This window comes from Nilaparvata lugens, unplaced genomic scaffold (assembly GCF_014356525.2).
Source record: "Nilaparvata lugens isolate BPH unplaced genomic scaffold, ASM1435652v1 scaffold7145, whole genome shotgun sequence".
NCBI classification, from domain to species: domain Eukaryota; kingdom Metazoa; phylum Arthropoda; class Insecta; order Hemiptera; family Delphacidae; genus Nilaparvata; species Nilaparvata lugens.
The window spans coordinates 1-12,678 of record NW_024092894.1 but is presented as its reverse complement, the minus strand read 5'-3'; the positions used below and the strand labels follow the sequence as shown (position 1 = coordinate 12,678).

General features: G+C 34.1%; 1 protein-coding gene across 1 annotated transcript; it reads left to right on the top strand.

The window, feature by feature from the left end:
* The first annotated feature begins 590 nt into the window (after positions 1 to 590).
* LOC120356575 lies at positions 591 to 11,469 on the top strand. The gene is made up of 4 exons (XM_039445528.1): positions 591 to 613; positions 1,703 to 1,809; positions 9,904 to 10,003; positions 11,115 to 11,469. Exons 2-4 carry the CDS (start codon positions 1,709 to 1,711, stop codon positions 11,244 to 11,246), a joined length of 333 nt encoding a protein of 110 aa, XP_039301462.1. The 5' UTR covers positions 591 to 613; positions 1,703 to 1,708; the 3' UTR covers positions 11,247 to 11,469.
* Positions 11,470 to 12,678: the final 1,209 nt, after the last annotated feature.

Genomic DNA, 12,678 nt, shown 5'->3' with positions numbered 1-12,678 from the left:
AAAGCTTCAATATTCAGTTTTGGAGTGAATTTACCTTTGTTGTGAACGAATTTAAGCATGCATTATTCCCTGTAATATTGATCTCACAACTTTTTTTTATATGATCTTGAAGGTGTGACATAATTGGTAAAAAACCGTTCGCCTCTAATTTTTTGCTTTTCTTGTTCTTATAATTAGAAACGTTGAAAAAACATTCTGATTATAAGCTTATAGAGCATTAAATTCTTTACAGGTTGATGTTTAATTTAACAATCATCGCTTGGACTATAAGTTATATTATACACTCTCGCAGAAATCAATAACGGCTACTCTTCTGTTTGAGCAATTCCAATTTTAAAACATTGCTTTTAAACATAGCGCTCTCAGAAGAATTAAATTAAATATTTCATATGAAGAAATAAGTTGATAATATAATTATTTGATAATTTTCCAGGTAATTTGAAAAATTTATTCACAGATAAAATTGTTTATTGCTTGGAATCTTTAAAAAATTATATTTTTACATCACTGATTAGACAGCTGAGCACGTACCAGTCAGTGATTGCCCGATCACCTGGAGAAAGCAGACGACAATATCAGATGTGCCAGTACCTACTTGAGTGAGGATGTCAAAGTTAGTTGATCATTCACTTTTCGTAAAATTATTTGCTAGTGCATTAATTCTCATTTTTAATTCAATTTGTAAAGTTTTTAATTACATCAATTGTTAATTTAGTTTTCAGTAATGAGATTTACTACAGAGTAAACTTTTCCTACGCTAATTCATGGTTTGAAGTTAGTTGAAGTCACTTTTTCTTTCAAGTGTAAATATTCAACTCTTAAACTTAACTTTAATTCTTTTGAAGCATTCATTTTAGCCGGTGTTATTTGTTTTTCATCCAAGTCTAGATATATTCAGTTTTTTAAACTGCCTCATAATAATATATAATGATTTTCATTTCAATACCGTACTTGTTAGCTTTTTAATTAACTATTTTGAGCCCAGCTTTCTCAAATAGTTAAAAATTTAGATATCTTTAAAATACTTAAATAATCATTTTGATCATTCTATATTTTTCTTATCGATTCTATACGACAATTATTACTCTTTCTTTTCCTATCACATACTTAATTATTTAAAAGAAATTCTATCAATCTCGAGTAAGTTCTTAAATTCTATTTCAATAATGTAGTTCATTCCATTAAAAATGCTCCATCACAAAATCTTGAAATGTTTTTATAGCCTAGTAATTTTTTTATTGAAATGCTTTAGCCTACAAGTAGTTTGGATTCAAAACTAAAATAAAGGCAAGGCTAAGTTACATCATGAAATAAAATATTATAGGCCTATTACATTTTTCTTTTTAGGTCAAATACGTTTTTCAAGGTTGGCCAATAGTTGAAACAATCCAATTTGTCAGATTTATTAATTGATTTTTATTAAAAATAATTAGTTTCAAGACCAATTGAATGCACAACCCCCAATAAAAAAGTTCATTTTTTAAGTTTGAGAGTGAACATTGATGTTGTGGAAGCTTTCATAATGAAGAGACTTGTGAGCACACACGAAAGCATGCTCCTGTCAAAAATAATCTTAGTTGATTTTTTTGAAAATATCTTCAATTAATTTCTAAAAATAAGGTAGGCTTAACTTTAATATATATTACAGTTGATACTATTTGTAAATCATGATTATTAACCTAGGTTTTGTTTATTCCAACAGGACTATATGAACGTAAAGAAACGTTTATGGAAAGACATACATCAGTTATCAATGGAGAGCAGCGCCACTACCGTAATGAAGATATGGACCGGTGAATTTGGTATGAGGTATCTGGTATTTATATATTTTAAGACAGGCTAGAACTTCTTAACACTTTCCATAACACAGACATTTGGATGGGATGTTTGTGGCGGTTAGTATTATAACATAGTTCATCCCAACCCTCTCGGCAGTGCCAAGTTCTATCCGGTTGGTTCTGAGTCCAATGGATGCTTTCAAGTTAGAGTCAACTGACCTGCAGATCGCATTTCCGCGTGCCAACAACTGGACGAACATGTGCTACTGTTGATTGTGGTTTGTGGATGGCTGTGGTGTAAGACAATCACTATAAATAGGGGTTGAGTTGTTAGGATCCCCGTAGGATATTTGCAGTTGTCAGTCGAGTATTTCATTTGATCAGTGCCCTTTGTGGTGGTCTCACGCTTTTCATGATGGTTGCGGGCTCAGTACAGCACTAATTTGATGGCAGGTGGGGTACTGTTACACTGTGGCCTGGTCTGACTTGTTCTATGACACTGGCGATGTAAATATTAGATTAATGCTGGATTAAGATTAGATAAGGCTGAAGTAAAAGTGAAGTATAGCCTCTAGCCTGTGCTAGTTGGGGGGGGAAAGCCTCTAGCCTTTGCTAGCGGGCGGGGGATAGACTCTAGCCTTTGCTAGTTGGCGGTGGACGAGAAAGTATAGCCTCTAGCCTTTGCTAGTTGGCGGGGGACAGCCTCTAGCCTTTGCTAGTGGCGGGGGACGAGAAAGTATAGCCTCTAGCCTTTGCTAGTGGGGGGGGGATCATCCACTCCTGTGGTCAGTAGTGCATTAGTTAGTGATAGTCATTAGAATTAAGAAATTAGAAATCTAAGTTTAGTTTTAAGATTGGAGTGATATTAGTAAAGTAAAGCCTCTAGCCTTTGCTGTTGGCAGGGAAGAAAATTATAGCCTCTAGCCTTTGCTAGTTGGCGGGGAAGAAAAATATAGCCTCTAGCCTTTGCTAGTTGGCGGGGGATAGCCTCTAGCCTTTGCTAGTGGAGGGAAGAAAATGTATAGCTCTAGCCTTTGCTTGTTGGCGGGGAAGAAAATGTATAGCCTCTAGCCTTGGCTAGTTGCGGGGGATAGCCTCTAGCCTTTGCTAGTTGGCGCGGAACTGAAGATCAATGCAATCCTGTAAAACCTTGGGTTTAAACTGATTTCTAACCTAATTTAAGTCTTAACTTGCATGAAATTAGTTTATAAGTGACTATATACTGTAATATTACATTTTTCTTCTCACATTTGAATCGAATCTTCAATTCGAGATCTATGGAACTTTATAGTAAATGTCAGAGTTATCAATAGACGGACAAATTTTTTGACGGAGAATTTATTATCGTAAATTTTTGTTGCATTGTTCCATGGTGTCACCGAGGCAGGGTTAACAAATTACTAAATAAACAGTTTATTTAAATAGAATATGTATAAAAATTTAAAATAACATTTTCAAAATAAAGTTTTATTGAGAACAGATGAGAATGTGAATTCTAACTTATAAGTTATAATTTTTTGATGACGTGTCTGTGAAGATCGATATTGAAGAGGGCGTTGGTTTGGTGACTTTCAACTGTGCTTTTCCTGTTAGAGTTCTTCTGAAAAATGGCTTGCTACAAGTACTGTTGTCGTAGAGTTTTGCTCTAAATTTTTTTCGTTTATTAATGTTGTAGATTGAGTTTTATATAAAATTTTGTGCTGTGTTGGTTCAGATTTAGTTGTTAATGTAGTAAGCCAATAGCCATGTGTTTCAACTGTAAACTAGATAAGTATTTTTTAGTTCGTAATAACTCTGAAATCATTAGGCTTGTAAGTTATTGTTCGTTTATATTCTGTGTTTTTGCCAAAATTTTCATCTGAAGATTATAAGTTAATTGCTCAGAAAACTGGATTTCTCATTCATAGGCAATAGATCCATTCACAGTTTATCAAGAATCTATTTTATTGGAGCCGACAACTTTCCTTAGGTGATAGGTGTTATATGCTATTCCAACCGTTAAGGAAAAATTGATACCACGGCAAATGTTACCCCTGTGGTGGGACCGAATTACAAAATAAATATGTCCCAAATGGTACACTATGAAATCCCTGGTTATAAAAATTATTAGTAGGATAGATATCTTGATAGGTTATGAATGGTTTGTTGCTGAGTGGGAAATCGGTTCAAGAGAGATCAAGTCCTAATGAATATATTATCTGTGCAGACTAGCAAAATGGCATACAATATGAAAAATATTAAAAATGATGATGAGTTAATAGCTGCCTTAACACAACTGTTTGATAATTTTAAACAAGATCAAAGTGCTAGGTTTGATGATATGAAGCAAGAATGTACTAGCATAAGACTAGAGCAGGTTAGTATAAACCTTCTATTGAAAGATGCACATGAAACATTGAAAGATGAAAACAAATTGAAGCAGGATGATAGTAGTGTTAAGTTACAAGATCAACTCATTCAAGTTTCTGACAATGTAGGCCTAGTTACTGTTGTTGAAAAAGTCAACCATAGTGAGATAGTAGAATTGAGTAAAGAAGTAGGTAGGGAGTTGTCTTCATTGAAAGTCAACTATCAAGAAAGTACTATTGCTACATTGAAGGTTAGGAAAACAGTAAACAAATCGTATGTTTCTATGGATCAGATTACTACATCAAAAGTTAGGAAGATTGTAAACAAAGTGAATGATTACATGAGACAGGTTTCTGTGGAGGTTAGGAAAAATGTAAACAAAATGAATATTGCTTTGAGTCAAGTTGATGAGTTCAACTTTCAACTGAGATTTGAAAGGGTGTATGCAATGCATTCTCAAGTGAACATGACTAACTTTTGCAAGCAAAATGGCTTTGTTGAAACATATGAACCCATGAATAAAATCATGCTATTGAAGAAAACAAAACGCAAAGTTTCCATTGATGTATTAGTATTCAAAGGTTGTTTCAAGTTGCTTATTTACAAGATGATGACTGTGAATCACATGATGAAAGGGTATTCCCCAACACACAATGATTAGGAATCCTGTGTCATGCCGGGATTCAGAATAGCAATGACCGTAAATACTACGTATGGTAAGAGTCCATAATTGTATCTTTTTTCTTTCCTGTGCCTATTTTCTTGGCCCTTAATCTTTTCAATTTTCGATTCTTTCCTGTCTTTGTGTAATATTCAGTAAATTTCTTCTATGATGCATATCTTAACCAATCTTGTCCATAGTCATTTAAATTTGTAATTTTTCTGAAATAATATTAGAAGTTGAAATAGTAGCTTATTTTCCTAATCTTTATTTGTTGATAAAACTTAACTTTTCCAAAATCTATCCATTTTGTGTAAATAATTGTTTGCTTGTGACATATTTTTTCATCATGTATCACTTATTTTGAAATGTGTGTTGTTTTAGGGAACTTATTACCCATATTAATCTTTCTCTTTTGTATTGTTTTAGGGAATTTATTTACCCAGTTTTCTTTTCTCTTGTTTTTTTTTTAGGGAACTTATTACCCATATTTCATCTTGATCATCTTTGTATTATAATCTTGAATGTTTGTACTTATTATACAGTCTTTAAATTTTAATTAGTTTAAAAAATAAATGGTTCAATTTAAAACGTTTTGTTATATATAATTGAAATAAGTTTTTGTGATTGATATCTTTTTCAAAATTTTTAAATTGTTTGTTCTATAAATTTTGATATGATTGATTATCGTTTGAAATGGATGCTGGAGTGTATGTAGAATTTTTAGTGGGTTTGTTGATTAGAATTTTGCTGGTATGTGATTGCTTTTTGAGATGGAAACCCATTATTGCCTAAAGAAGGAATAACAGAGGTTATGACTTAGAGAGGCAGTAATGAGATAATATTTTTTGTGTTGATTACTTATGTTGATTGCCATAGATGCAAAATAATGATTAATAATGTTGATTGCCATAGATGCAAAATGATGATTACTTATGAATATTGTTTGCCTTTGAAGCAAAATATTATTGATGTTTTGAATGGTTTCTTGTTTAATGATTGATAGTAAAGTTTTGTCATGAAATGTAGTTTGTGTTTAGAACATTGAAGAATCGAAATAAACTATAGTATCCAACAAACGATGATTAATAATATTAATAATTTGCTTTTTATACAATTTTTGAACAAAATTAAAACTAAATAATTTTGAAACCCTGAATGATAAATCATAAATGTGAAATGAACTTGCTATAAATGCTATAAATGAAATGTTATATTAAATGATAATGAAATGCAAATATATTATGAAATGATTGAATAGAAGACCAAATGTCTGAAATTATTGAAATATGTATTGAAATTAAATTTTTGTTGTGTTGTTATGATGTTGTTTTTACAATTTTGATAATGATACAGGGTGTTATGAAATTATATTTCTATTTTGAAGAATGGATTAAAATTTTGATATTTGAACAGTGAATAGATGAATGATTTTTTTTTAAATTTATCATTGATATGTCCATATTTCACAATTTATGTATTGCTGACTGTATAATAAGATGTTAACAAATTTCAATTTCATAGATACTTAAAATAATTTTATGTGTATTAGATTGTATTGATAGCCTAATCAAGTTTTTCTTCTTAGTTTATAAGCATTTTAAGATAACAGGTACAGCACAGACATTAACATTGAAATAGTTATCATGTGAATCTCGAAATCAGTAACAAGTGAACGCCATGAAGAGTGTTAAGAACATTTGGGTGATTTTCGAACTAGTGTGACATATCTACGCCAAAATCAACGTTGCGGCCTACACCAATAACTACGCCAAAATCTACGCCGATGCCTGTGCTGATGCCAACGCCAATAACTACGCCGATGCCTGCGCCGAAGCCAATATCTGCGCCAATGCTGATGCCAAAATCTGCGCCAATGCTGATGCCAAAATCTGCGCCAATGCCAACAACAAAAATCAATGCCAATAGCTACGCCAATGCCAAAATCTGCGCCAATGCCAACACCAAAATCAACGCCGATGCCTGTGCTGATGTCAATGCCTGCGTCAATGCCAATAGCTACACCAATGCCTGCGCCAATGCTGATGCCAACACCAAAATCAACGCCGATGCCTGTGCTGATGTCAATAGCTACGTCAATGCCAATAGCTACACCAATGCCTGCGCCAATGCTGATGCCAACACCAAAATCAACGCCGATGCCTGTGCTGATGTCAATAGCTACGCCAATGCCAATAGCTACGCCAATGCCAATGCCAATGCCTGCGCCAATGCCAATATCAACGCCGATGCCAAAGCCGACACCAAAGCATACACCAATAGCAATGCCAATGCTTATTGCTGACTCTGTATCTCAAACTTCAACACTACTGCATTACCTGGAGGTAATTGCCATCCATGTTCACATTCACAACTTTGAATTCAGAAGAACAGTCACAGTATCATGAAAGAATTGATTCAAAAAAATCCTCTCCTAAATTATTCCTGTATGCAGAACTCTAAACCTTGAAAACTGAAAATATCAAAAAACCAAACTTACCTAAATTAATCCTCACCTAAATTAATCCTGTATGCAGCGTCTATCTCTTTTCAAAAAACAAATTACATTGTCATTTCAAGCCTGAAATGTACATTGTATAATACAAATATGATACAAAAGTTATGTGACTCTGTATTGAATTTGGAATGCAGCCGTCTACTACAAGCATGAGGCAATGCTAACTGAGATGTCACCTGTATCGAGTTTGGTATGCAGCCGTCTACTACGAGCATGAGGCAATGCTAACTGAGATGTCACCTGTATCGAGTTGGTATGCAGCCGTCTACTACGAGCATGAGGCAATGCACTGAGATGTCACCTGTATCGAGTTTGGTATGCAGCAGTCGACTACAAGTATCAGCCCAACACTACGTGCATCCAGATCAGCCAACACTAACGTCATCACACTGGAGTCACACTTAACTGAAAATCATACTGAGTGCCTTAACGGACTGTTTTCCAAAATGTGCATCAATAAAATCAACTGCGTCAATAGTGAAAGAAATGAACATTTTTTGATTTATTGAAATTTATGTGAAAATTAAATGTAACAATTCATCAATTCATTTAAAAAAAAAAATAAATAAATAATATAATAAATTTTTCATTCAACATACTAAATTTTTTTTATGCAATAAGAATAAATTTTCTATATATTAAATTTATGTGCAATTTCAAAAAACTATTCTTTACATATTAAACTTTCTGTTGAGATATTTTTCTTTAAATTATAAAGCTAAATCAAATGTAATATTGATATTCTATATTTTGAGATATTGTTTGGAAACATATAAAAACACTATTGATGAATTTTTATAATAATTTTCAATTATAGGGTGACATGTATTGTTTTTCTAGAAAAAATTGTTACTGTTCTCAAATTTAATTTCAACAATTTTCATTAGGGTCAATGTAAATTTTTTCTTTAAATTCAAACAGTAAAATTTTTTTATGTCAAGAGGGGGGTATTTGTAATATTACATTTTTCTTCTCACATTTGAATCGAATCTTCAATTCGAGATCTATGGAACTTTATAGTAAATGTCAGAGTTATCAATAGACGGACAAATTTTTGACGGAGAATTTATTATCGTAATTTTTGTTGCATTGTTCCATGGTGTCACCGAGGCAGGGTAACAAATTACTAATAAACAGTTTATTTAAATAGAATATGTATAAAATTTAAAATAACATTTTCAAAATAAAGTTTTATTGAGAACAGATGTAGAATGTGAATTCTAAACTTATAAGTTATAATTTTTTGATGACGTGTCTGTGAAGATCGATATTGAAGAGGGCGTTGGTTTGGTGACTTTCAACTTTGCTTTTCCTGTTGGAGTTCTTCTGAAAAATGGCTTGCTACAAGTACTGTTGTCGTAGAGTTTTGCTCTAAATTTTTTTTCGTTTATTAATGTTGTAGATTGAGTTTTATATAAAATTTTGTGCTGTGTTGGTCAGATTTAGTTGTTAATGTAGTAAAGCCAATAGCCACTGTGTTTCAACTGTAAACTAGATAAGTATTTTTTAGTTCGTAATAACTCTGAAATCATTAGCTTGTAAGTTATTGTTCGTTTTATATTCTGTGTTTTTGCCAAAATTTTCATCTGAAGATTATAAGTTAATTTGCTCAGAAAACTGGATTTCTCATTCATAGGCAATAGATCCATTCACAGTTTATCAAGAATCTATTTTATTGGAGCCGACAACTTTCCTTAGGTGATAGGTGTTATATGCTATTCCAACCGTTTAAGGAAAAATTGGTAGCACGGCAATACCATTGATAATTCTGAAGTTATATCATTAAAGTATAGCCTCTAGCCTTTGCTAGTTGGCCGTGGATAGCCTATAGCCTTTGCTAGTGGCGGAGAGATAGCCTCTAGCCTTTGCTAGTTGGCGGGGGATAGCCTCTAGACTTTGCTAGTTGGCGGGGGACAGCCTCTAGCCTTTGCTAGTTGGCGGGGGATAGCCTCTAGCCTTTGCTAGTTGGCGGGGGACAGCCTCTAGCCTTGCTAGTTGGCGGTGGACAGCCTCTAGCCTTTGCTAGTTGGCGGGGGACAGCCTCTAGCCTTTGCTAGTTGGCGGGGGATAGCCTCTAGCCTTTGCTAGTTGGCGGGTGATAGCCTCTAGCCTTTGCTAGTTGGCGGGGGATAGCCTCTAGCCTTTGCTAGTTGGCGGGTGATAGCCTTAGCCTTTGCTAGTTGTGGGGACGAGAAGCGTTGCCTCTAGCCTTTGCTAGTTGGCGGGGGGAACATGTACTCCTGTTGGTTCAGAAGTGCCTTAGTTTAGTTTAATGATAAGTTAAAGTTGTAATTTATAATTTATCAACATTGTATTAATGGTCTGTTCTTGAGTAAGTTTCAGGTTCATCATGGCTTCCCTTACACATGTTTACAATATTTTCTGTATGCATGAAAATAATTACAATATTAATATTATTATATTTTTAATATAATAATATTATATTGGCTAAATTAAATATTTCATATGAAAGAAAATTAGTTGATAATATAATTATTTGATAATTTTCCAGGTAATTTGAAAATTTATTCAACAGATAAAATTGTTTATTGCTTGGTAATCTTTAAAAATATTTATATTTTTACATCACTGATTAGACAGCTGAGCACGTACCAGGCAGTGACTGGCCCGATCACCTGGAGAAAGCAGACGACAATATCAGATGTGCCCAGTACCTACTTGAGTGAGGATGTCAAAGTTAGTTGATCATTCACTTTTCGTAAAATTATTTGCTAGTGCATTAATTCTCATTTTTAATTCAATTTGTAAAGTTTTCTAATTACATCAATTGTTAATTTAGTTTTCAGTAATGAGATTATACTACAGAGTAAACTTTTCCTACGCTAATTCATGATTTGAAGGTTAGTTGAAGTCACTTTTTCTTTCAAGTGTAAATATTCAACTCTTAAACTTAACTTTAATTCTTTTGAAGCATCCATTTTAGCCGGTTGTTATTTGTTATCATCCAAGTCTAGATATATTCAGTTTTTTAACTGCCTCATAATAATATATAATGATTTTTCATTTCAATACCCTACTTGTTAGCTTTTTAATTAACTATTTTGAGCCCAGCTTTCTCAAATAGTTAAAAATTTAGATATCTTTTAAAATACTTAAATAATCATTTTGATCATTCTATATTTTTCTTATCGATTCTATACGGACAATTCTTATTACTCTTTCTTTTCCTATCACATACTTTTCTTAATTATTTAAAAGAAATTCTATCAATCTCGAGTAAGTTCTATAAATTCTATTTCAATAATGTAGTTCATTCCATTAAAAATGCTCCATCACAACATCTTTGAAATGTTTTTATAGCCTAGTAATTTTTTTATTGAAATGCTTTAGCCTACAATAGTTTGGATTCAAAACTAAAATAAAGGCAAGGCTAAGTTACATCATGAAATAAAATTATTATAGGCCTATTACTTTTTTCTTTTTAGGTCAAATTACGTTTTTCAAGGTTGGCCAATAGTTGAAACAATCCAATTTGTCAGATTTATTAATTGATTTTTATTAAAAATAATTAGTTTCAAGACCAATTGAATGCACAACCCCCAATAAAAAAGTTCATTTTTTAAGTTTGTAGAGTGAACATTGATGTTGTGGAAGCTTTCCATAATTGAAGAGACTTGTGAGCACACACGAAAGCATGCTCCTGTCAAAAAATAATCTTAGTTGATTTTTTTGAAAATATCTTCAATTAATTCTAAAACATAAGGTAGGCTTAACTTTAATATATTTATTACAGTTGATACTATTTGTAAATCATGATTATTAACCTAGGTTTTGTTTATTCCAACAGGACTATATGAACGTAAAGAAACGTTTATGGAAAGACATACATCAGTTATCAATGGAGAGCAGCGCCACTACCGTAATGAAGATATGGACCGGTGAATTTGGTATGAGGTATCTGGTATTTATATTATTTTAAGACAGGCTAGAACTTCTTAACACTTTCCCATAACACAGACATTTAGGGATGGGATGTTTGTGGCGGTTAGTATTATAACATAGTTCATCCCAACCCTCTCGGCAGTGCCAAGTTCTATCCGGTTGGTTCTGAGTCCAATGGATGCTTTCAAGTTAGAGTCAACTGACCTGCAGATCGCATTTCCGCGTGCCAACAACTGGACGAACATGTGCTACTGTTTGATTGTGGTTGTGGATGGCTGTGGTGTAAGACAATCACTATAAATAGGGGTTGAGTTGTTAGGATCCCCGTAGGATATTTGCAGTTGTCAGTCGAGTATTTCATTTCTGATCAGTGCCCTTTGTCTCACAGCTTTTTCATGATGGTTGCGGGCTCAGTACAGCACTAATTTGATGGGCAGGTGGGGTACTGTTACACTGTGGCCTGGTCTGACTTGTTCTATGACACTGGCGATGTAAATATTAGATTAATGCTGGATTAAGATTAGATTAAGGCTGAAGTAAAAGTGAAGTATAGCCTCTAGCCTGTGCTAGTTGGCGGGGGAAAGCCTCTAGCCTTTGCTAGCTGGCGGGGGATAGACTCTAGCCTTTGCTAGTTGGCGGTGGACGAGAAAGTATAGCCTCTAGCCTTTGCTAGTTGGCGGGGGACAGCCTCTAGCCTTTGCTAGTTGGCGGGGGACGAGAAAGTATAGCCTCTAGCCTTTGCTAGTTGGCGGGGGATCATCCACTCCTGGTGGTCAGGTAGTGCATTAGTTTAGTGATAAGTCATTAGAATTAAGAAATTGGAAATCTAAGTTTAGTTTTAAGATTGGAGTGATATTAGTAAAGTAAAGCCTCTAGCCTTTGCTAGTTGGCGGGGAAGAAAAATTATAGCCTCTAGCCTTTGCTAGTTGGCGGGGAAGAAAAATTATAGCCTCTAGCCTTTGCTAGTTGGCGGGAAAAAAATTATAGCCTCTAGCCTTTGCTAGTTGGCGGGGGATAGCCTCTAGCCTTTGCTAGTTGAGGGGAAGAAAATGTATAGCCTCTAGCCTTTGCTTGTTGGCGGGGAAGAAAATGTATAGCCTCTAGCCTTTGCTAGTTGGCGGGGGATAGCCTCTAGCCTTTGCTAGTTGCGCGGACTGAAGATCAATGCAATCCTGTAAAACCTTGGTTTAAACTGATTTCTAACCTAATTTAAGTCTTAACTTGCATGAAATTTAGTTTATAAGTGACTATATACCATTGATAATTCTGAAGTTATATCATTAAAGTATAGCCTCTAGCCTTTGCTAGTTGGCCGTGGATAGCCTATAGCCTTTGCTAGTTGGCGGAGAGATAGCCTCTAGCCTTTGCTAGTTGGCGGGGGATAGCCTCTAGACTTTGCTAGTTGGCGGGGGACAGCCTCTAGCCTTTGCTAGTTGGCGGGGGATAGCCTCTAGCCTTTGCTAGTTGGC

Bases quoted from the DNA above. Each gene is read 5' to 3' on its own strand.
- LOC120356575 (XM_039445528.1), top strand. From the start codon at position 1,709: ATGAACGTAAAGAAACGTTTATGGAAAGACATACATCAGTTATCAATG. The intron at 1,810-9,903 runs GTATCTGGTATT...ATCACTGATTAG, and splicing joins ACCGGTGAATTTGGTATGAG to ACAGCTGAGCACGTACCAGG. The intron at 10,004-11,114 runs GTTAGTTGATCA...TTATTCCAACAG, and splicing joins ACTTGAGTGAGGATGTCAAA to GACTATATGAACGTAAAGAA.